This window comes from Lithobates pipiens, unplaced genomic scaffold (genome assembly GCF_037356315.1).
Source record: "Lithobates pipiens isolate NorthernLeopardFrog02 unplaced genomic scaffold, aLitPip1_a1.2 Scaffold_10, whole genome shotgun sequence".
Classification (NCBI taxonomy): Eukaryota; Metazoa; Chordata; class Amphibia; order Anura; family Ranidae; genus Lithobates; species Lithobates pipiens.
Window position 1 is genome coordinate 168476670 of NW_027507686.1, and position 25199 is coordinate 168501868.

At 42.1% G+C, this 25199-nt stretch overlaps 1 protein-coding gene across 1 annotated transcript in view; it reads left to right on the forward strand.

Moving 5' to 3' along the window:
- The window catches only part of ATG2A (autophagy related 2A), a 209251-nt gene that overhangs the window by 154451 nt on the left and 29601 nt on the right, over nt 1-25199 (forward strand). Inside the window, exons 29-37 of the mRNA XM_077459540.1 lie at nt 2627-2750; nt 2849-3066; nt 4084-4313; nt 10472-10607; nt 13540-13749; nt 18725-18826; nt 18960-19044; nt 19128-19257; nt 23661-23733. Of these exons, the coding sequence (XP_077315666.1) occupies nt 2627-2750; nt 2849-3066; nt 4084-4313; nt 10472-10607; nt 13540-13749; nt 18725-18826; nt 18960-19044; nt 19128-19257; nt 23661-23733 (1308 nt within the window). The remainder of the gene's footprint in view (nt 1-2626; nt 2751-2848; nt 3067-4083; nt 4314-10471; nt 10608-13539; nt 13750-18724; nt 18827-18959; nt 19045-19127; nt 19258-23660; nt 23734-25199) is intronic.

The window sequence follows — 25199 nt, forward strand, 5'->3', positions numbered from 1 at the left end:
GGCAACCTGTGAAACTCTGTTGAACGCCATGCCCAAAAAATAATGGTGGCCACACAAAATATTGACACTTTGGGCTCAATTTGGACATTTTCACTTAGGGGTGTACTCACTTTTGTTGCCAGCGATTTAGACATTAATGGCTGTGTGTTGATTTATTTTTAGGGGACAGAAAATTTACACTGTTATACAAGCCGTACACTCACTACTTTACATTGTAGCAAAGTGTCATTTCTTCAGTGTTGTCACATGAAAAGATAGAATAAAATATTTACAAAAATGTGAGGGGTGTACTCACTTTTGTGAGATACTGTATATACAGGCTGGGTTCACACTTGTGCGATCAGACACATTGCGTGTGATTCGTACCGCATTGCTGTGCAGATCACATGCGATATCTGTGCAATGCAAATTCAGCAATGCAAGCTGCATGGCTGAAATCGCAACGCAGTCGCACCAAAATGGTGCAGGACCCTTTTTTTGGTCTGCACTGGAATCTGATTGCATGGGTGTTCACACCTATGCGATCTGATTCCTGCACCATTTCACTGTTCGCACTGCGATCTGCGAACCAATTTGAGGATGTCATTAACTTTGCATTGACCCCCCCAGCGGTTCGCAGATGTCAGTGTGAACCAGTGTGCTCTGACCTCACAAATGATGTTTTCCTAATGGTTTGCCCTGCAGGTAGCAGGATGGAAACCACATTCTGCCCACTATCCAGCGTGTTGTGTGGATATAACCAATGACTGCTATAGAGAATAATGACTTCCCGCAGCTGCTGCGATTGCAACACTGTGGTTCAAGCACTTTACAGCATTTCCTCACACCTGACTAAAACTTTTGCACAGTACTGTATATATATATTGTGTGTGTATGTGTGTATATATATATATATATATATATATATATATATATATATATATATATATATACACACAGGTCCTTCTCAAAAAATTAGCATATTGTGATAAAGTTCATTATTTTCTGTAATGTACTGATAAACATTAGACTTTCATATATTTTAGATTCATTACACACAACTGAAGTAGTTCAAGCCTTTTCTTGTTTTAATATTGATGATTTTGGCATACAGCTCATGAAAACCCAAAATTCCTATCTCAAAAAATGAGCATATCATGAAAAGTTTCTCTAAACAAGCTATTAACCTAATCATCTGAATCAACTAATTAACTCTAAACACCTGCAAAAGATTCCTGAGGCTTTTAAAAACTCCCAGCCTGGTTCATTACTCAAAACCGCAATCATGGGTAAGACTGCCGACCTGACTGCTGTCCAGAAGGCCATCATTGACACCCTCAAGCAAGAGGGTAAGACACAAAGAAATTTCTGAACGAATAGGCTGTTCCCAGAGTGCTGTATCAAGGCACCTCAGTGGGAAGTCTGTGGGAAGGAAAAAGTGTGGCAGAAAACGCTGCACAACGAGAAGAGGTGACCGGACCCTGAAGAAGATTGTGGAGAAGGACCGATTCCAGACCTTGGAGGACCTGCGGAAGCAGTGGACTGAGTCTGGAGTAGAAACATCCAGAGCCACCGTGAACAGGCGTGTGCAGGAAATGGGCTACAGGTGCCGCATTCCCCAGGTCAAGCCACTTTTGAACCAGAAACAGCGGCAGAAGCGCCTGACCTGGGCTACAGAGAAGCAGCACTGGACTGTTGCTCAGTGGTCCAAAGTACTTTTTTGGATGAAAGCAAATTTTGCATGTCATTCGGAAATCAAGGTGCCAGAGTCTGGAGGAAGACTGGGGAGAGGGAAATGCCAAAATGCCTGAGGTCCAGTGTCAAGTACCCACAGTCAGTGATGGTCTGGGGTGCCATGTCAGCTGCTGGTGTTGGTCCTCTGTATTTTATCAAGGGCAGGGTCAATGTAGCTAGCTATCAGGAGATTTTGGAGCACTTCATGCTTCCATCTGCTGAAAGGCTTTATGGAGATGAAGATTTCATTTTTCAGCACGACCTGGCACCTGCTCACAGTGCCAAAACCACTGGTAAATGGTTTACTGACCATGGTATTACTGTGCTCAATTGGCCTGCCAACTCTCCTGGCCTGAACCCCATAGAGAATCTGTGGGATATTGGGAAGAGAAAGTTGAGAGACGCAAGACCCAACACTCTGGATGAGCCGCTATCGAAGCATCCTGGGCCTCCATAATACCTCAGCAGTGCCACAGGCTGGTTGCCTCCATGCCACGCCGCATTGAAGCAGTCATTTCTGCAAAAGGATTCCCGACCAAGTATTGAGTGCATAACTGAACATAATTATTTGAAGGTTGACTTTTTTTGTATTAAAAACACTTTTCTTTTATTGGTCGGATGAGATATGCTGATTTTTTGAGATAGGAATTTTGGGTTTTCATGAGCTGTATGCCAAAATCATCAATATTAAAACAAGAAAAGGCTTGAACTACTTCAGTTGTGTGTAATGAATCTAAAATATATGAAAGTCTAATGTTTATCAGTACATTACAGAAAATAATGAACTTTATCACAATATGCTAATTTTTTGAGAAGGACCTGTGTATATATATATATATATATATATATATATATATAAAATATATATATAAAATATATTTTTGTGTTTCTTTTTTTTTCTTCTTTGTTACAGCCTCCAGAAGGTCCATCCTCACTACCTCCATGCTTGCCTGCAGAGACTGCTCAGATCAACCAGGGAGACCTAACTGATGCTCTTATAGATACAGGAAGGAATGGCCGAGAGCATTCAGAATCAGGTATGTTACCAGCTGTAACTACTTCCCACTTCCCATACAGAGAATAAAGATTTCTTTGTCTGATATATTACATACATTTTTTATTTTTTTTATTTAAGGTGAACCTTTTCTTCGTCAGAATTCCCCAGTGTCTGTATACCTCTTCCCTGAGGAAGCTGCATTAGAAACCAGAACGGAGACCATTGCCCCATCTCCCCCACCCCCTGATTCACGGATTTCACAGGAAAGTCTTGTAGGATCTGACACAAGTGGGGACAGTGAGTTGACAGACACAGATGATTTCTGTATTCTTGATGCACCTGGAATTGGAGTGCCGGTAGGTATTAGTTTTTGTTTAAATTCATTGAGCAGACCAGAATTCATATGCCTGATAATATTGGTATATTGCTTTCCAACTCTTTCTTTTGTGCTCCACTGGCTGTCAAAATACCTGTACAGCATCCCCCCCCCCCCCCCCTTTTGATTTTTCAACCAGAGAATTACTCACCAAGCAAATTTTGTCTGGTTCCTCAGAAACTGACTGGAATTTGGACAGTGTATGGCCAGCTTTGGAGGGGATTTTTCTTCTAACTTCCTGTTGGTGCTTCTCCCACTTTTCTCTTGATCTTCTATGAGAGGACCTTTCACTAATTTCTCCACAGCATCTCATGGATTTGATCATCCGCTTTGCTTCTATGGTTCTCCCTAATAATCATGTAGTGTGAAGATGCCGCACAACCTCAGCTCAATATGAAATAGTAGTGAGAAGCTGCCTAAGCTTTGTCTTCTCCTAGGCCACTCTCCATTTCACCCCCCCCCCCCCCCCAAGCTTAGTTATGAAGCCTCAAGGGAAGGGCGAAATGCATAGAAGCAAAGCGGATTATTTCACATTGAGCTGAGGTTGTGCTGCCCTCTCACTCTCCATTGATAGCATGCTTTCTGAATGAGTATCCCATACCCTAGCACCCTTCTGAGTAGTGGATCACCAGAGCGGTAATGTCTGCCATTTTGAACGGTGCTCCAAATTATAACGGGTCACAGTGACCTTAATAACAATGTTTTTTGTCCACACGTTTTGGGACACAAAACTCCTGTCTGTTATTTGCTCATTTTGATAAGCCTGTGCTAAGAGTACTCCCTTTGTCTTTAACATACACTTTTGTTTCATACTTGACAAAGCTGAGCATACTAGTCTCCAAAGATGTTGTGGTCAGAGGCTAATTGAAGCATGCTTGCATAGAAAACCATCTAATACTTCAGTATGCAGTAGTGCCCATATTGGTTACAGAACGTGTCTTTCTCTGGATAAAAAAATTTGTGTTTTGATTGCATACTGTTGTATTCTACCTTTCAGCCAAAAGATGGAGAGCCGGTGGTAAGAAAACTAGTGGACAGCCCAATTTGGGTGAAGGATGGACATTTTTCTAGACCTATTGGCAGCACTGACTTGCTAAAACCTCCAGCTAAATTTCCTGTACCAGAAACTCGTATAGTTCTGAGAGAGATCTCTGTGGTGTGGCACTTGTATGGGGGAAAGGATTTTGGCAGCAGTCGGCCCAACTCTGCCAGGGCACATTCACCAAGGTGAGGACAATACAGAATCATTTATTTATGGACTTGACCACTGTACACCTAAACAAGCCTTCTTTTTATAACTGCTTAAAAGCAAGGAGTAGATCCGGGTACCTTGAGGATGCTGCATGTGAATCTTGAACTATCAGTTGTAGTTTAGGCTTCACTGGGCCCGCCTATAACTGACCTTCACAGCAAGGAGCACATGGAAGGGCAACACATGTTTTTAACGCAAACTATTAGCCCGCCAGGAAGTCGGTGCCGCGCTGCGCTAATCACAGGCAGTGAGACATTGCCCCAATGCGCGCCAGCAGAGATCGAGCAATGTCTCACTGCCTGTGATTAGTGCAGCGCTGCGCCGACTTCCTGGCGGGCTCTGCATGTGGAGCATGCGAACACGCCCGAGCTCATCCCTACTCGCCAGCCAATCTGCTACCAAACTATCCTGTCTAACAGTTTGCGTTAAAAACATGCGTTGCCCTTCCATGAGCTCCTTGCTGTGAAGGACAGTTATAGGTGGACGCAGTGGGCAGTTGTTTGTTGCAAGTTAACGGAGCCTAAACTTCATCCTTACTGGTGAGTTGAGCTGGGAATTTTCTTTGGTTCAGTTAACTTGCAGCTTTAATGTATTCGCCTTCCAAAACTGGAAAATCAGGATGCAGGTGTGTTAAAACACTTGTCAGCTGCGTAAAGGAAACCTGTCATGAGAGATATTCCAGGTGGGTGTGCAGCTGCCTTATTAATCTACTTCCAATAATGGCAGTGGTCATGCTGTCCTAAGGGCTTTAATATTTTCACTGACCCAGAACAAGTATGAAGTCTAGAAATTTCTTATACGTGTTCCAGGTCAGAGATTCAAATTATCAAAGCAAGAGGCCCAGCGTGACAACCAGGCAATTGGCATTTCTATAAAAAGCTGTGTATTGGCTGTCTGCATATTCCTTTCACACCAGGCTTCTTTTAATTTAAGGCGAATGTATGGCTGCAATACCGTATTTGTTTGAGGAAACTTGTGCCATCTCTTATTGCAGACATTCAGACTAAGGTATTAGCCAACCTGCACCCTCATGATGTTTCTATAGAAATGACTAACAAGAAAGGATGATCAAGATGTTTACCACAATGCTGTAGCTACTGTATGTCATTTGACTTTACTCCATGATAATTACTAAATATATAGGCATCGTGGCCTAAATGTGTGAAGAAGTTTTTGCATAGTCTACAGCCTTGTGTGTACAGAACCTTAAAACATTTATTATGTTTTACGGATGTGCCCAGAATTGATTCCTTTACCACGCAGGAATTCTTGATATTGCATTTCTTAAGCTTGTTTCTTCAGCTATAGACAGATCCCTGGAGCAGCAAGAAATTTGCAAGAAAATTTGTTAAAATGGATGTAAACCCTCTCCTATATCCAGTGAAGTAAACGGCGTCAGATGATTCACAGGGATTAAACAAATACTACATAAGTTTTACATTTATATCTGCTGTCTTCAGCTTGCTATAATCTTTAGAAAGTGCACATTTTGTTAGAAATTTTCTCTTGCTGTTCAGCACTGGGAGTGGATTCTTGGCATACAGCCAAGACCGCTGATTGGAGGAAAGGCTCCCCCCCCCCTCCACATGGGTAGAGACTTGCAGAGCTGTGCAGTGACAAGTCAAACTCTCTGCTAATCTATTTATAGCAACACAAATTTCAGGCTGGTTTCATCTTGGTTGACCGAAAATTTGGCAGAAGTTATCATGCTGATAATAGAGCAACAAAACAGCAGAAAGACACAAGATTTAGTGCTTTGGAGAGAGATAAGTAAACACTACAGATATACTGTATGTGCTTAGGTCAAATTTCATGAATCGGGTTTACATCCACTTTAACTAGTTCCTGACCGCCGGCCGTCAAATGACGGCCAGGCGGCGCAGCTATTGCGGCGGGAGGCCGTCATATGACGGCCTCCCGTTTAAACAGGGATGCGCGCGATCGTGCGCGCGCATCCCTGTTTCTTCGGTGGCGGCGTGTCACGGAGACACCGCTCGCCACCGAAGGGGGTGAACAGCCATTCGTTATGGCTGTTTACCACGTGATCGGCCGTGATGAAGTCACGGCCGATCACAGATGGTCACACCCCCTACGTGCACGGCGCATGCGCGCGATCGCGAGCGCGCTGCGCGTGCACGTCGGTGGCGGCGTGTTCCCCGGGAACACTGCTCGTCACCGACACTGGTAAACAGCCATTGGCTGGCTGTTTACCCACGTGATCGGCTGTGATCCTTTCACAGCCGATCACTAAAATGTAAACAAACCGCGGTAAAGGGATGTTACCGGGTTCTCCTCCTCACACACCGATCGTGTGTGAGGAGGAGATTGCGGTAACATCTCGTTACCGCATACAGTGTACACCAAACATACTGATTACCCCCCCCCCCCCCCAATAAAGAGGACCTGTCACCACCCCTCATAGTACCTGTCAATCACAGTCCATCAGAGTACCTGTCACAGTCCATCAGAGTATTTGAGTACCTGTCCCAGCCCATCAGAGTACCCGAGTACCTGTCCCAGCCCATCAGAGTACCCGAGTACCTGTCCCGGCACATCTGAGTACCCGAGTACCTGTCCCAGCCCATCAGAGTACCTGTCCCAGCCCATCAGAGTACCCGAGTACCTGTCCCTGCCCATCAGAGTACCCGAGTACCTGTCCCAGCCCATCAGAGTACCCGAGTACCTGTCCCAGCCCATCAGAGTACCCGAGTACCTGTCCCAGCCCATCAGAGTACCCGAGTACCTGTCCCAGCCCATCAGAGTACCCGAGTACCTGTCCCAGCCCATCTGAGTACCCGAGTACCTGTCACAGTTCATCTGAGTACCCGAGTACCCGTCCCGGCCCATCAGAGTACCCGAGTACCTGTCCCGGCCCATCAGAGTACCCGAGTACCTGTCACGGCACATCAGAGTACCCGAGTACCTGTCACGGCACATCAGAGTACCCGAGTACCTGTCACGGCACATCAGAGTACCCGAGTACTTGTCACGGCACATCAGAGTACCCGAGTACCTGTCACAGCCCATCAGGGTACCCGAGTACCTGTCACGGCCCATCAGGGTACCCGAGTACCTGTCACGGCCCATCAGGGTACCCGAGTACCTGTCACAGTCCATTAGAGTACCGAGTACCTGTCACAGTCCATTAGAGTACCGAGTACCTGTCACAGTCCATTAGAGTACCGAGTACCTGTCACAGTCCATTAGAGTACCGAGTACCTGTCACAGTCCATTAGAGTACCGAGTACCTGTCACAGCCCATCTGAGTACCCGAGTACCTGTCACAGTTCATCTGAGTACCTGTCACTGCCCTTCAGAGTACCCAAATACCAGTCACCAAACCATCAGAGTACCTGTCACCAGGCCATCAGAGTACCTGAGTACTTGTCACCAGGCCATCAGAGTACCCGAGTACCTGTCACCAGGCCATCAGAGTACCCGAGTACCTGTCACCAGGCCATCAGAGTACCCGAGTACCTGTCACCAGGCCATCAGAGTACCCGAGTACCTGTCACCAGGCCATCAGAGTACTCGAGTACCTGTCACCAGGCCATCAGAGTACCCGAGTACCTGTCACCAGGCAATCAGAGTACCCGAGTACCTGTTCCAGTCCATCTGAGCACCTGTCACAGTCCACCTGAGTACCCGAGTACCTATCTCCAGCCCATCAGAGTACCCGAGTACCTATCTGCAGCCCATGTCTCATAGAATATACGTTGGGGTGTTTACTTTCCAAAATGGGGTCATTTTGTGGGTAATTTCACTGTCCTGGTGGTCCAGGACCTTCAAAAGTGTGATGGGTAGGAATGAAATAAGATTTGTCATTTATGCTCCTAGAACGCCTGAACGTACTACTTCAATGTTTGGCCCATCTATGTGGCCAGGCTGTGTAAAAGTCCTACACATGTGGTATCGCCATACTCGGGAGGAGTAGCAGAATGTATTTTGGGGTGTAATTTTTGCTATATACATGCTATGTGTTAGAAATATCTTATAAATTGACAATTTTGTGTAAAAAAAAATGCGTTTTAATTTTTTTCCACATATTCCAAAAACTTCTGGAAAAAAATTAACCATTCAAAAGACTCATTATGCCTCACAGATTATACGTTGGGGTGTTTGCTTTCCAAAATGGGGTGATTTTATGGGAAATTCCATTGTCCTGGTACTCCAGGGCCTTCAAAAGTGTAATAGGTGGTTGAGAAATGAGATGCGTCATTTTTGCTCGTAGAACGTCTGAAGGTACTACATCAATGTTGGTGCTCTGTATGTGGCCAGGTTGTGTAAAAGTCTCACACATGTGGTATCGCCGTACTCGGGAAGAGTAGCAGAATGTATTTTGGGGGGTAATTTGTTGTATACATATGCTGTGTGTGAGAAATAACCTGATAATATGACAATTTAGTAAAAAAAAATAAAAAAAAATAAAAAATCTTCATTTTGCAAAGAATTGTGGGAAAAAATGACAACTTAAAAAAACTCACCATGCTATTTACTTAATACCTTGGGATGTCTACTTTGTAAAAAGGGGTCATTTGGGGGGTATTTGTACTTTCCTGACTAGTTAGAGTCTCAAGAAATGAGATACACCTGATGTACTGAAGGCCTGATCAGAAGTGATGAATTTTCAGTGATTGGCACCATAGATTGTAGACTCTATAACTTTCACAAAGACCAAATAATATACACTAATGTGGGTTATTTTTACCAAAGATATGTAGCAGTATAAATTTTGGCCAAAATTTATGAAGAAAAATTACTAATTAGCAAAAATTTATGACAGAAACGAAGAAAAAGGCATTTTTTTCACAAAATTTACGTTTTATTTTATTTATAGCACAAAAAATAAAAAACCCACTAGTGATTAAATACCACTAAAAGAAAGCTCTATTTGTGTGGAAAAAAGGACGCAAGTTTCATATGGATACTGTGTTGGATGACTGAGTAATTGTCATTCAAAGTGTGAGAGCGCTGAAAGCTGAAAATTGGTCTGGTCAGGAAGGGGGTGTAACTGCACTGTACTGAGGTGGTTAAAGCGATAATAAATCCAAAACAAAAATTGAATAAATTGCAGCTTATCGATCCTCCTGCTTTTTTCCCTTTTTGTTTTCACCTGGTGATCTGGCCAGTCCTATATTAAAGTGCCCCCTCTGGAAGAATGAGCACAGGGGCACCTTTTGGACAGCAGCATTGTCAGTCTGGGGGGAGGGGATTGTTTTATGTAATAGCAGATTTAGACTGACGCAACACTAAGGCCGCGTACACACGGGCGGATTGTCTGGCCAACTAAGTTCGTCAGACAATCCGACAGACAGTCTGTCCTACTTTCGAATGAACGGACTTGACCACACACGATGAACAGACAGTCCGCCGAAAGCTTGCGCGATGACGTGTATGGCACGTACGAAGGGACTAGAAATACGACGTCCAATACACTGCAATGCAACCTTCGGCCGTGTAAATCCTTTCTGAGCATGCGCCATACTTAGTCCGTCGAACTAGCCTACTCACGAGCGGATTGTCCGCTGAAACCAAGTTTGGACGGACAATATTACGGAAATTCTGAAAGACTTAGTCCGCCAGACTGTCCGCTGAAAAAGTCCGCTGAAGCCCACACACCGAGCGGATTGTCCGCTGAAACACGTTTCAGCGGACTAAGTTGGACGGACAATCCTCTCGTGTGTACGCGGCCTAAGACTACACTAACAGATTGAAGCCAAACTCCAGCTAATACTTTATAAAGCAGTTTTTTTCTTTTTGGTATAAAGGTTGTACATAAAAGCTGATCATTGTAAGCACCCATGCCAGTGTTAAAAGGTTTGTCTCTTCTCTGTAACTGATACATTCTGCTGGAGAGCTGGTTCTTTTGAAAAGCAACAAACTTATTGACTGGATCACCAGGTTAAAATAAAAGAAAATGAATGAACCCATCACATCTTAGAACTGGTAAGCTGCAATATAAATGTTTGCTTTTGGGTTTAACACCACTTAAATTTTTACAGTCTTATTTCTTGCTGCACCACCTTGCCAAATAGAAATGTAAATTTTTCCAGTGATCTGAGTTGTAGAAACCATTATCTGTGTGCAAGTGTATTTTATTACATTGTTTGCTTTTTCTCGTTGGGTCTGGTAGGTCAAGAGCAAGCATGGCAAATGCCCGTGGTTCCCCTTCCCGATCTTCTGTTACCAATCGCCCACAGAACACATGGAGGACCCAAGGAGGAAGTGGCAGGATTCATGACATATTAATGGAGATCCAGTTGACCAAAGTAAGTGTTATCCTTGGGGCCCCAGGTCTTTATGGTGATAATAAAAAAAAAATGATGATCTAACCTGGTTAAGCCTTTTTTTAAGTTATAGTGATTACCTATTTGTTACCAATTAAAAGACCACCACTGCTCACGGGGTTAGTGACTATGTTTGGGAATAGTGAAAATCAGGTTTGCAAAAGGTATCTTCAAACTGAGAGCTATTATCATAGGAGTCCACAATTAAAGAATAAAATAAACAAAATGTAAAAATTGGGGTTAGACTGCACCAAGGTGATACTAATGCATTAATCCTGTCCTGCTGTTTGTCTGATTGAGCAATCTCAACATGGAAAAAAATGTGAAAAAAGACAGAGCTGTGCCCAGGGGTTAAACAAATCCATCCAAAAATAACAGGAATTTTAACCCAACACAATCCTATAATCTCTCTCCAAAAATTTCTAATTTAACAGTGATAATAATATCTAAAAAATGTGATTAAAAAAATGAAAAATATTTTGTGACGTGCGACCACACCAACACGTGATAAGAGTGGGTAACCAAACTCACATAAACGTCTAGTTAAGTCTGTGAATATATCTATATCAAAACAAAACACAAAAGTCCAAAAGTGTCCCAAAATATAATGCTGAAAAAAATATTAAGTGTCAAAATAACAATGTGTATCAAAGTACCTTGGAACTTGTTCACCACAAGTGTAAGTAGCAAATTCTTCATAATATAAACAAACACCATGCCAAGTAATGTATCCTCCACCGCTTATAATCAAGATCACTCACTGCAGTTAGTGGCTGATGATGAGGAACCAGCAAACATGCATTCTCCCTGAGCAGGGTGCAATACTCTGCAGGTTCGTGATTGGTGATCTCAGACTTCCTCAGTTGTAATTAATCTTGACGTCCAACAGGTAGTTTTTTCCTTTTCAAGATGCAATGGTCTGCAAATTCAAAAAATAGCCATTCCCAACTCACCTCCACTTTTATATATCTATCTTTCCAGAGAAGTATAACCCAAAATAAGACAAGCACAGCATAGCAAAAAAACCTTTAAAAAGGTTTCTTATTTTATCAAACCACATAGAACTCACATTTAAGTGTCTCCCGCCACTGGTTAAACAGGCATAGGTTATATATATTTGTCCCGGCTCTCACGATCCCCAAGCATGTATCCAATGTAGCATGGTAACGATGCCTCCAACAGCTCACCCTACATACATTTTGTCGTTAGACGTCCTTGCGGACGATTTCTTTTTCTTTTTTCAGCATTATATTTTGGGACATTTCATGGACTTTTGTGTTTTTTGGTTTGATATAGATATATTCACAAACTTAAATAGATGTTTATGTGGGTTCAGTTGCCCACTCTTTTTTTCACGTTTTGGTGTGATCACACATCAAAAAATATTTTTCATTTTTCTTTATCACAATTTTTAGATATTATTATCACTGTTAGAGTAGAAAAATTATTGGAGAGAGATTATAGGATTGTGTTGGGTTAAAATTCCCTTTATGGATGGATTAGTTTAAAAAACTAAATGTGCTGGGTTGAAAATAGTTATATCTCAAGAGTTCTATGCAGCCTTCTGGATTACTCCCTGTTCTTTACAATTTACAACTTCCCTAATGCCAGTAAGTATAGCTTTTGTTTGTACTTCGATGCTCCAACAATATACTTGCGGATTTCCAACACAGCAGCCCCTCCTCTCCACTTGAACCCATATCCTTCTAGTAATACAAAACACTATTTACTTTCTGAGAAATGGTGTAGAGGCTCCCAAACTGTATATTCTTTTTATTCAAATGTATTTTCTAAATTCACTTGCTAACTGCATAAATGACTATGTAGCCAGACAGTGCTGGGCCCCCTCTGCTGTTGGGCTCTTTAGCATTTTAGCGATCTACTCTGGCTATAGTAATGCCACTGCACTGGTTTAGTCTACCTTTTTGGACTTTATAATGTCGGGGCTAATCAATATTTTGCAGTGCAGTTTAACCTTTAGGCTGGGTTCACGCTGCTGCGATGCAAGAACGCTGCGAATCTGCTGCGGGTTCCCGCATCGCATGCCTCCCGGCAGCAGTTAACACTGCCCTATGCGAACTGCTGGGAGTGTCAGTGAAATGTTAATGACACCCCCAGATCAGTTCGCATATCGCAGTGTGATCTGCAAACTTGGACAGGAATGTTCACACCATGCGATCCGATTCTGCTGCGGACCAAAAAAAGGGTCCTGTGCGAGTTTGGGCCGGATGTGATGCGAATTCAGCCATACTATCTGTATGGCTGAACTCGCATCGCACAGAGATCGGATGTGATTTGCACTGCAGTGCGGTGCGAATCACATCCGATCTCATCACCACAGCAGTGTGAACCCAGCCTTACTGTTAGACAAATAAAGATGTGGAACTTCTTTCCACAATTGGAGGCATCAGCGGGAAGTGTCAATAATTTAAAGTAAAACTCTCCAACAGGCATCTTCGTGAATATGGTAGAGAGATAAATACATACACACTTATACACCCATTTACACATAGGTTGACCTGGATGGGGCTGATGCCTTTAATTCAACGCTACCAACTATATACCTATGTAACAGTAATTTAGCAAAGCAAAGTACAGTATCCCATTAAAAAACAGTTAGTAAATGTTTCTTGTTCTGACTGCTGTAGACGGCTGAAAGGTAAAATGTGATCCACTTTTCACTCCCTCTCCTATCAGAACAACTGTTGTCTGTCATAGCAGACGCTGCCTTTGAATGACTAGTGCTAGTTCCAAGTCAAAGCACACCAGATGGGAAGACAATCAAGACTGCTTTATATAAGCCAGAAATTATTTTTGTGAACTGACGTATATTTTTGCTATTTTGATTTGTAAGATGCTGAGATTTTAAATGTTTGCATAACCAGCAAATGTCAATACAATTCAATTTTTCTAGGTGAGTTTCCAACATGAATCGTACCTGGCTCCCTCCACCGCAGGGATAGAAAAGCTCCACGCAGATGAGGGGGCAGAAGTCCCCCTTGCACGTCAAGTGTTTATAGTCCAGGAGCTGGAGATCAGAGATAGGCTGGCTTCATCCCACATCAACAAGTTTCTGTATTTGTACACCAGTGAAAAAATGCCCCGCAGGGCGCACTCCAACATGGTAAGACCAGACTGAAAAATGAAATAAATGGGGACATTCAGTAGAGTTGTAAACTGGATGAAGCATTGGAAATTGTTCACAATAAAATAATTTAATCTCCATTCCACATCAGCCACTTATTTCATAGTATTAAAGTATAACTAAAGGCATAACTTTTTCTAGTTTTGGATAGAGTGGAGAGGCATTAGATCGCTTGTCATTTTTTTTTTTTTTTTTTTTTTTTTTGCTGTCTATGCCTCCATTAAGGAGATTCACCCTCTATTTGTCCTGTTTACCAGTATCATTGAAAGTGAAAGTTAAAAAAAAATCCAAAATTTTGGATTGTTCCCAGAAAAGTAATAGAGGGGAAATCTTCCAATAGGGACACTAGTTTTGGTGACCTGGGGGTCCCCAAGGAAATATTTTAAAGAGGAACTGCAGTCTCCTCACATAATTTGTAATAAAAATATATTTTCCATTCTGAAGCTTCCCTCCAACCACTTTGCATATTATTTTATATATACCGTGATTCTGTACTTGCCAAATAGGCTTCAAAAATCTTCCTCCAATGAGTCTAGCTGCAACCATTTTAAGTGTGGGCAGCTGAAGCTGCTGCCTGTTCACTTCTTGGGATAACACAGGCACACCTCCACCTTTGCAGCCCTCATTGGCCCTCTTATGACTCGCCCCTCCTGAAAAACTCTCACGAGAGTGAGAGAGCTGTGCATGATGTCTTAAACCTAGGCCTTTTACCAGATAAGAAACCAGAAGTGGGCTGTATAAGGTATTTCCCGGCAGAAAAAAAAAAGTTATACTATTCAAAGTTAAAACAACAAGGGCAAACGATTTAAAAGATGGAAGTGTAAAAAAAAAGGATTGAAGGATTGAAGTTCTGCTTTTAATTTGCAGGGATTGGCTTGGGAACCCCCAGTTTTGCCCATAGTTCTACTTTAAATCTGCACAAACATACAAAAGAATTAATAGAAGTGAAATGTTGTTCGAATATTGACAGACTCAATTGTTAGCTGATCCCAGTAAAAGAGAATAACTGACATCCGTCAGTGATAAGGTTCTGATGCAGCTGTAATAGACATCCTATTATATTCATTATTTATTTTTCAGCAGAGGCTGGTCCAAGGCGGTTATAAAACTCGTATAATGCGATACAATAGCAATTAGTGCTGGAAATCTCCTTGTAACCCCAACACTTACGTTTCCTGTAACCTTAAAGCTGAATTTCACTCCAACAATAAAAAACTGCTAAGAGATAGAGATCTTTGGCTGGAGACATAGTCTCTTTTGCCAAAATGTCTTCCTGCAGTGTATGCTCTTTGCCTTCCATCCTCCATCCTGTGTTGGCTGTGACCTTTATCTGTAAAACTGGCAGAATGGGTTAGATCCCTCAAAAAGGATCTCTTCACCAGTGGGGTAGATGACTTTTTAAATAAGAATGCACAACAATATTTGCGAGCTTTACTCTTCAGTTGTGATGGCCTGTTACAAGCATCTAAGCTTGTGTCCCGCGTGGGTTTGAGGTCTATACAGATGAGCAGACCACTCTGGTTAAGGTACTGGCACTCTAATGCCATATCTGAGGAGCATCTGACGAAAAACGACAACGAAAAAAAGTCCACAATGTAAGTGCAATATTTTATTCAGTGAACCAAAAATGTGAGTAATGACCACTCACCAGATCCCAATACTGTCTCAATCAAGAGAACAGCCCATGCACATTGTGCAGTATTAAGTGCTGCACAATGCGCATGTGCTGTTCTCTTGATTGAGACAGAATTGGGATCTGGTGAGTTGTAATTTCTCCCATTTTTGCTTCACTGAAGAAAATATTGCACTCATGTGAACTAACTTTTGTGGACTTTTTGTTTTTTGCTTTTTTTTTTTTTTTTTTTCGGAAGAGCTTTATTTCTTTCTTCTGTCTTTATATTAATCACTAGCACTGCATTTTTGTTTGACGTTTTCTTGAAGGGCTGTGCATTTCCCCTTTTTTTGCTAGCGGTTATGTGGGCGTTCTAGTGCTCATCTTTCATATTGTTTTTTCTCTTACATTGCTTGGCCTTTGAATTGTGAGTTATCTCTTTGGACCTACAATTAATATCAGCATCAACGATTCTATAGGAGGACAGAGAATGTACACTGGCATCGGTCGAGGAGGCTGGCTGAACCCCATCCTTCTCCTTCATATACTTCTGCAGTAGCTGTCTCCAGGTGTACACAATCTGACTCCCAGACAGCCCCTAGGGCTACAAACTAGAGACAAGCCGCGCCCCTCTAAAAATCCTTCCACAAATGTATGCCCCCACTTTTACAAGTAGGGGGACTAATTCTGAATCCTTGCGGGTCCTTGGGTGGCCTTCTAAGGCATTCAGATGAGGAGGATACCCCTGTAGGCTCACAGGCCTGTCCCCTGCCTTTGGCACCCCTTCAGCTGATCTCCTATCATTTCTTTGCTTCTACACAGATTAAAGCATTTCCCTGCTTCCCTTAGTTTTCTCTCACACTCAATTTTTTTTGGTCCAGGCCAAGTTTTCTCCTGACCTCCTGGAGCTGTGCCCCATCTAGGCCTACAACCAGAATTCCCTATCCTTGGATCAAGTAAAGCCCTTGAGGGATTCATGTTACTTCTCAATGTTTACCCTTTTTAGAAGGACCCCTTACCTACTAGGTGGACTGGAAACAGCTCTGTTTCACACCCAGGTCATGCCCTGGATTCTCAGTGTCTTCTAGAACAGTGGTTCTCAACCCTGTCCTCAAGTACCTCCAACAGGCCAGGTTATGTGAATTTCTTTTAGATAAAATAGCTGTCCAAAATATCAAACCATTGACTCTGATTTAAAGCACCTATGCAAGATAAATGAAAACCTGCAAACATGGCCTGTTGGGCGTACTTGAGGACTGGGTTGAGAGCCACTGGTCTAGAACACTTGTTACTCCTCAGGATGCCTCCTGCATTGGGTCTAGTGCCTCTTGTGTTGGTCATCCCCAATGTGGGGCGCCCTAATGACCTCCCATGAAGAGAACCTGCCTAATGGATCTTTGTAGTTAACATATTCCTGGAGAACCTAAAACCTACAAGATCCAGAGCGATCTGGCTTTGTCAGGTTTCAGCATTAAAAACCTGCCACCTGTGGGTGAGGTCAACCAAATTAGCTCCTCTCTACGAAGGTCCACAGTATATGTTCCTTTAGGGCTCTTGCCTTTAAACAGGAAGTTACCCCTCTCTCCTCATTTGCAGGAGGAGAGAGGGTGTTGGGGAACCCAGCTATAGGGGTAACTCTGTTTCTCTTGTTTTATTTTATTTATTTTTTTCAGCTCCCTTCACAGCTGTTGCAGGTCTACTTCCTGAGTGGCGAATGTATCCTTCTCTATGGACCAGGTAGTACCTGGTGTGATCTACCAGTCTCTTGATCAGGCAACTGATACAGATTCTCCTCTATACATATGAGGGATTTTCTCACAAAACAAAACAAATGGGTAAATCTCCTAGGTCACACCATTTTGGTGCTCCCCTGTCTTCAACATTGAGGGGGAATAGAAGTTCTTCCTGTATCAGAATTAATCAGGTTCCTGCGCTGATGATACTGTAAGTCATAGTCTCATCAGCACTGATCTTTTAGGGGTATTCCCTTGGAAACTGTTTCTCCTCACCTGGTATCTTCTGGGCATGGAGGAGAGACTCACCCATGACTCTAGTTTCCTGCTGTAGGTATCCAGAAACTGGGAATGCCTTAATAACTTCAAAGGCCTTAACCACCTGGTGTTAGGTCCTCTTTCATTGGCTGATCTGCAGCTTCCCTATCTAATAGGGGACTTGGTCTCATCGGTTTTCAGATTAAAGTGTTGGTCCTTCATGTGGCTCTTGGACTTCTTGCAGTCCTGTTTTCATTGGGCCTGTTAGTTGTTCGTTCCTCTGTTTCCTGGTCCTCAGTTGGACTGCTTTTGGACGTCCCAACGGTATCTGAATTCCCTTCTTCCTCAGTAGATGAGAAATAAAAATATAATATTTTTGCACTGTACCTAAAATAATTTTCTTGGAGTCCATTGAGGGAGATTGGTCCCAATCCTCTCTGTTTTTAAACATGCTCTTGGTACTGCTTGTTACAATCTGAGGCTTCTTGACTAAAGAAGAAGTTATCCTAGGGGCTGACCTACAGTTTTTTATTGTGTCCAGTCCTCCTGTAGGCAGTATAACCTGACAATATCCAAATTCCTGTGTCTCCTAGTGCACTCCAAGAGAAGATTTTACAGCATATAATTTGTTTCTATTCTATTATCTGTATCTGTTCATGTTCTTGCCTTGGGACATAAGTCCAGACCCGACTGACTATCCCACCAGGAAGCTGTCAAAGGAGACAACTAATCATAGGCGGCAGAAACTTTCCCCACTTACGCAGCCAATACATTCAGCTGCAGGGCTTGCCTTAGTCACCTATGTATGGCTGTCTACTTTGACAGCTTCCTGGTGGGATAGTTCAGTCTGGTTCGGTCTTGTGTCCTTACATGCTGAGCTCATTTTTATTCTTAACCAAATATGTTAATGTTCTTGTTTAGATCCCATTCACACATTTGCTTTAAATGCTGCGTTTTAGATGCACAGAGCATATAGTTTTGTATGCATCAAAAGACATCGCTATAGGAAACAATGGGGTCATACACACAGCTGTGTTTACAAACGAACATGTGCACAGTGTTTAGATGTTTAAAAAGGAAAGGACAAAGCTGCATCTGGGGCCCTACATATCAGCAGATTTAATGCACATACATGCATAAAGCAATTAGAAGAATTGTACACTTTTAGACACAAGTACTTCAGGTGTATATTTTATGCAGGATCTAAAGAAAATACACACATGCCCATGTGAATGAAACATTATTTGGCTACTTGAAATATGTGCTCTTCATATGCTGCCTTCATCTGTCTTATTTTCAACAGCTGTTTTATTTTTTAATAACCTTTAATTTTCTAACATTTGCTCTGAAGCTCACCATTAAAGCCCTCCATGTTCATCCTGAGGCTGGCTTGGGAGGACCAGAGTGTTGTCTTCGAATGTCCCTAATGCCCCTTCGCCTGAACATTGATCAGGTAACTATATTATCCTTTTGTTCTTATATGGGTACCCTCACACAATACATTACCCCCCCAATCTCTCTAGCATTTTATACTTAGTCTTTCACATTGGCTTCCTTGTCATGATATTTCTGTTTTGTCCCTTTAGGATGCTCTCTTTTTTCTGAAAGACTTCTTCACCAGTTTGGCCTCTGGTATTCAACCTGTGGTTCCCATGGAGCTAGGTTCAGATGGTGAGTATTATGGGAAATACTTTATATAGTCAACAAATCCTTGAAGTCAGCCAACCCTTACAAATGTATCCTTTTATTTGCAGTCATGCGTTCAGACAGCCATTGTAAGCAAAGTGCCTCAGAGTATGAATCAGGACTGGAAAACTCAATGGATTCAAATGAAGAGGACACATCATCTGTGAGCTCAGCATCTGATCAACCCATTTATTTCAGGTATAGTTAGCCCTAAGCTGTAGAAAAACTATGTGGAATGCAAAAAGAAAAAAAGTAATACAAGGGAGCTGTAATAAGACATGTACAAGAGAGCAGTGCAAAGATTAAACACAAAGGGTGAGAGTCAAGAAGGTTGGCCCCACACCTCGGTGGGACAGTTTGCAATAGCAAAGAATTTATTCCAACAATATGAGCATGACATGCAGCACAAAATACAGGCGATGTTGATGGGTTTCACACAACAAAGTGGTTAATTATAATGTTATGATTAACCACTTTGTAGTGGGAAATAATGTTGGAATAAACTTTTTGCTATTGGAAAACGTCCTGCTGTGGTTTGTGGCCATCCTCCCTCTTTTTCCTATGTCTATGGTAGTGAGCTGGGCAAGCACCTACAAGTGAAGACCGTGAAGGGGATTATTTGTTGCGCATCTGGAGCGGTGCTTCTTCCCTAAAGGGTGAGATTGAAGTCTGAGCCCTTGTACACACGGTCGGAGATTCCGACAACCAAATCTGTCGGAGTAATTCAAACGGATTAATTCCGGAAGAGATCCGATTGTACATAACGTGATGACGTTATTTCGTTACGACGGGACTACGTTCAGGCTAGTAGCCAATAGCTTTGGTCTAGGAATTTGATCTGAGCATGCGTGGCACTTGGTCCGATCGTAATTCTCTACACATGATCGGAGTATGTCCGATCGGACCAGTTTGTCGGAAAATATTTCCAGCAAGTTGGAAAATTTGGTCCGTCGGATATTCCGACGGAAACAGTCCGATGCAGGCCACACACAGTCGGAATATTCGACAAAACGGTCCGATAGGACACATTCCGTCGGAATCTCCAACCGCGTGTACAAGGGCTGAGACTTGTTCTCAGAGCACCAGTGGGCCTTAAGTACATAGTGGGAAAGTGAAAACTTTGCACTATGATCATATCTGATCATGTTTGGTTAAGGCTACTTACTGCATAACATAGTGAGCTGTTCCAGCAATTAAAATAGCTTTGTACCCACAACCTATACAACTGGTTACAATTTCAGTTTGAGTCTAATTATAATCACCAAAAGCACACTTTTACCTATAAGGTGGTATTCCTTGTAGTCCTCACCTCTGCATGACAAGTATCTGAACTGGTGGCCTTATCCTACAGAAACCTTTTCTTGTTTAGCATAGTGACAAGGTGACGTTTAGGCCCAGGACTACTTCTTGCCTTTCACCTCAACCAGGACATTGTTCTCACATTCCTCTACCTGGCTCCAGTTCAACAAAAAGAAAATTACCTACATTGTCTGGATATTTTCCAAGGGCTCTTCCTCAGTCAATGCTTCTCGGTCCACCATCTCTAGGTGATTTAGGCAGAACATCATCAAAGTTATTTGCTTATCGGGTTGCACATTTTTTGTCTAGACACGAGTGCTTCTTGTTTTTGTTTTTTTGCATCAAGCAACTTTTTCCCAGTTTGTAAGGTTACCACCTGGTCTAGTTTTTTTTCTGTCGGGAAAATATTTGGGCCTCTTCTGATGCCAACTTCAGGCATTAAGTTCTGCAAGCGGCTCTCTGTGGAAAATATGGTACTCTCAGTTTCTTTCTCTGACTGTGTTTTTGTTTTTTTTTGGTGTCCATTTCTCTAAGAATTCCCTGTGTCCCTCAATGAACTTATAAAAAAAAAATAAAAAATTTTTCAGTCTGAACAAAAATCTGATTTCTGCATATGTAGCGTATTCAGCTTACATGACTAAAATAAATTAGGTGTTTTATGTGAGATTGTAGAAACTTGTTGCCACTGACTTTTTTTTCTGATGTTTAAAATAATTTATAGAGATTAGACTCATCCAAAGCTTTGTGCATTTTGCAGCGCCAAAGCTAAAGGAGGAGCATGCAGAAATAAAAACATCACGATTGGCTGTGACTCAGATCTTTTATTGTATTTTGCATGTAGTTATCCATATGTTTAAAACAGAACTGAACTCAAGAAGCTGTCCACAAAAAAGAGGGCAAAGGACTAGTCACAACAGGCTGCTGTTTCCCTGCATCTTTTTTCAGTTACTGACTTATCATGACTTGTTCTGTCTCCTGCTAGGAGAACAATGAGCAGCATGGTAGTGAAATCATTAATTGTCATTTAGAATTTCCTGTGATGAGCAGTTAGATTCAGCAATGCCTTAGATCTCACACTACAGGTATACACCGCATTTCCCCGAAAATAAGATCTACACCGATAATAACTTAGCAGGATTTTCGGGAAGGACTGTAATATATGCCCTACCGCAAAAATAAGCCCTAGTAAAGTTTGTTACAAAAAAAATGTAATCCATCTTGCAGAATGATTACACCGCTATAAAGTGTGTGTGTGTCTCCCTTTGTAACTGCATTGTGCAAATACTTTATTTCCAAACTCGCCAGAGGTCTTATTCTCTCCTGGCTGACGTCTGCAGCAGGGATATCAGCGCTTCCCTCTTCTGCTCTCCATCCAGCTGATGTCCACAGACCCTCCCTCTTCAGTGCATGGAGCGGGCTGATGTCAGCGGGGATCTCAGGGTGGAGAAGAGCTCAGGCAGATCATGTGTCACCCAGGGGAGCTGTAACAAAAGGTATTTCCCTGAAAACAATTACAAAGGAAGACACGCTGCACCCCATGCCTGCACAATTCCTACAAGATGGATTACATAATTCTATAAGTATTTTTAAGATGTTTATGTCAAAATACTGATTCCTGACAGGGAGGGGCAGAAGACATGGGGACACAGGACATGGGTAAATGACACAGCTCAAGCACTATGCAGTCTATCAAGCTTTAAAGTAACAGGATTTTTTTTTTAGGGCGACAACCACTTTAAGATCATTGTACCAGTACATACCATAAATAAATAAGACATCCCCCGAAAATTAGCCCTAGTGTGTTTTTGGTTGCCAAAATAAATATAAGACCCGGGCTTCTTTTTGGGAAAACACGGTAGCTATAAGGCTGTAGCCACAGGAGTTCCTGGGCACCCTCACATACACACAACTTTTTTTTAGGAAGAAATTCAAGACAGAGGGTCTTTATTTTACTGCATTTCTGCTTGCCCTTATACCTAATCTTCATTGTTTGAGTCCAGGTTTGCTTTAACCCCCCTGGGGATATTCCTGAGTCTGGCTCGGGGTGAAAATGCAGAACCATTAGCGGTAACCCCGAGCCAGGGATCGCATTGCAGGATCCAGGATGAGTATGCTTACCTTATCCCCTGGATCCAGTGATGTCCCCCCGCAGTGCGAGCAGCTCATCCTCCGCTCGATCTATCACGGAGCCGAGCTCCGTTTCTTGCGAGCGGTGCGACACACGGAGCCGAGCTCCGTTCCCTGGGAGCGGTGTGACGCATGGGTACGGAGAACGGCGCCAAATTCAAAAGGTGAAACACACACATTAGTTACAGTATAATGTAATCTTACAGATTACATTGCTGTATGTAATTATTTCACATCCCCTTTGTCCCTAGTGGTCTGCCCAGTGTCCTGCATGTAGTTTTATATTATAAAAACTGTTCTTTATGCCTGGAAACTGGAGATTGTCCATACTAACCAAAACTGTCCCTTTACATCAAAAATGGTTTTAGACCAGCTAGAAAACGGCAATAATTTAGAATCACTCGCAGAATTGAGCGATAGCGATTTGTGGGGAGATCCGTCATCAAATACTGAAAAGTAATGACAGTGACAATTCTGCAACTGAGCACATTTCAGTGTTTTTTAATTTGATTACAGTATTGAATATTTTTTTTTCAATTATTATTTTATTATTTGGTATGATTATTTATAGTTATTTATTATATTTTAATTTATGATTATGTTTTTCAAATTTGATCATACCCGGGATGTCTACTAGACTCTTGTTTTGACAGATTTAAGTGAGTTATTCCTAAGAATTACAGGCCTACAATATAAAACGCCAAATTTCCATGCAAAATATTGTACCGCTTTCAGCACCTAGAATCCGACATAATCATACCGCCAGGGAGGTTAACTGCACCAAACATGCATTTCTAAATAAGGGCCTTACGCTTGGAGATCCTCGGCATCTCAGACTTAGCTTTTTGTGGTCTTCAGACCACACGACTTTGAGGGCCACTGAGGAGTAAATGTGAGTAATGTCTATTACACTGACACACTGAGAAGAGAGTCTGTCAATTGGCTGTAGGACACAGCTGCGTCATTTACTCACAATTTTTTTTTTAGGAAGGTGAACTTGGCCTTTAGGTAAGTTAAAGGGATGAAAGGGCAAGTGATTATTTTAATGAATGAATGGAAATCATTTTTGATACAAACTGTTCTTTAACAAAAATTACTCTTCATATGATTAGCTTTGAAATTAGTTTAAATCTATTTTCCACTGCTAACAATACAATTTGATATAATTTTCCTAGAGAATTTCGCTTCACGTCAGAGGTACCAATATGGCTAGACTATCAAGGCAAGCATGTAACCACAGAACAAGTGGTAAGTCTTGGGATGCTGCGGGCAGAGCTTGGTTTATTTTAAAGCTACAGTATGTTCAATCGTTTCTTCATTTCCCCATTATGTCAACAAATGTGAGCCTGTCATGTCTACCAAAAATTAGAATAACATTACTGGGGAAAAGCAGATCCTTTGGGGGTCCATTTATTAAAAAAAAGTGCTGTGCAAATGTCTAAGCATCTTCTCTATGGGTCAAAATGTCTTTAAAGTGGTTGTAAACCCCATACATATACTCAGTAAAGTAATTGGCCTCATGGAATAAACGGTTATTAAACATCCTATATAAGTTGTACCTGTTTATCTGAAATCTTGTTTTCTCTGCAGCCATTCAAAGTCCAGAATTTATACAGACTATCTGAGCTTTCAGAAAGCAGGGGGCTGAGAGCTGAAGTTTAGCTTTGCAGACCTCCGTGAGGAGAGCTCATAAGAGGGAAGGGACACACTACCTTGTACACAGGAAACGAGCTAAGGCTGTTACTCATAGGATGTGTGCTGGAGCTCCCTCCCCTGTCACCTTTTTACCTCTTGGTGCCAAGAAAATTTGTCAGAAGAGGCTCATGCAGATAACAGAGGAAGAAGGCAGCAGAGAGAAATGAAACTTAGTGCTCTCTATTGAGACAAGTACACACTATAGAGGGATATGCTTTGTTCATATTTACTATCTGAGGTTTACAACCACTTTAACTCTTCTGCTGGAATTTACCTTATTATTTTTTCTCTTAGGTTTGAATGTTAGGGACTGTTACATTCACCCTGTGAATGGCATCAAATAGAAACTAACAGTCCACACATTACAAACATTACCGGTATTATTTGTGACTTTTGCGCAACTGCTGGGACATTCGCTTCCCAAATGTTTAATAGATAGAACCCTCTAAACTAGTTGCATGTGTTGCTCAGGTGTGATTTTGCCGCCATTCCTCCAAACTGTCTTCAAATCTTGAAAGTTCCGTGGGCCTCTTCTATGAACTCTAATCTTTAGTTCTTTCCATAGATTTTGTATTGGATGAAATCAGGTGATTGGCTGGGTCATTCTTGCAGCTTTATTTACATTCTTTGCAACCATTTGAGTTTCCTTGACTTTTATGGTATCCAAAGAGTTCAATTTTGGTCTCATCTGACAGACTATATTCTTCCAGTAATTCATAGGCTTGTCCAAATGTTGTGCAGCAAACTTTAAACTAGCTTCAACATGCTTTTTCTTCAGCAATGAAGTCTTGCATGGTGAGCGTGCATGCAGGTCATGGCGGTTGAGTGCCTTATTGTTTTCTTTGAAACAATTGTAGCTGCTAATTCCAGGTGTTTCTGAAGATCTCCACAGGTGGTTCTTGGACAACTTTTTTGATAATTCTTTCACTCTCCTGTCAGAAATTTTGCAAGGAGGACCTGGTTTTGGCTTGTTTATGGTGAAATGATGTGCTTTCCACTTCTGGATTAGGGCCCCAACA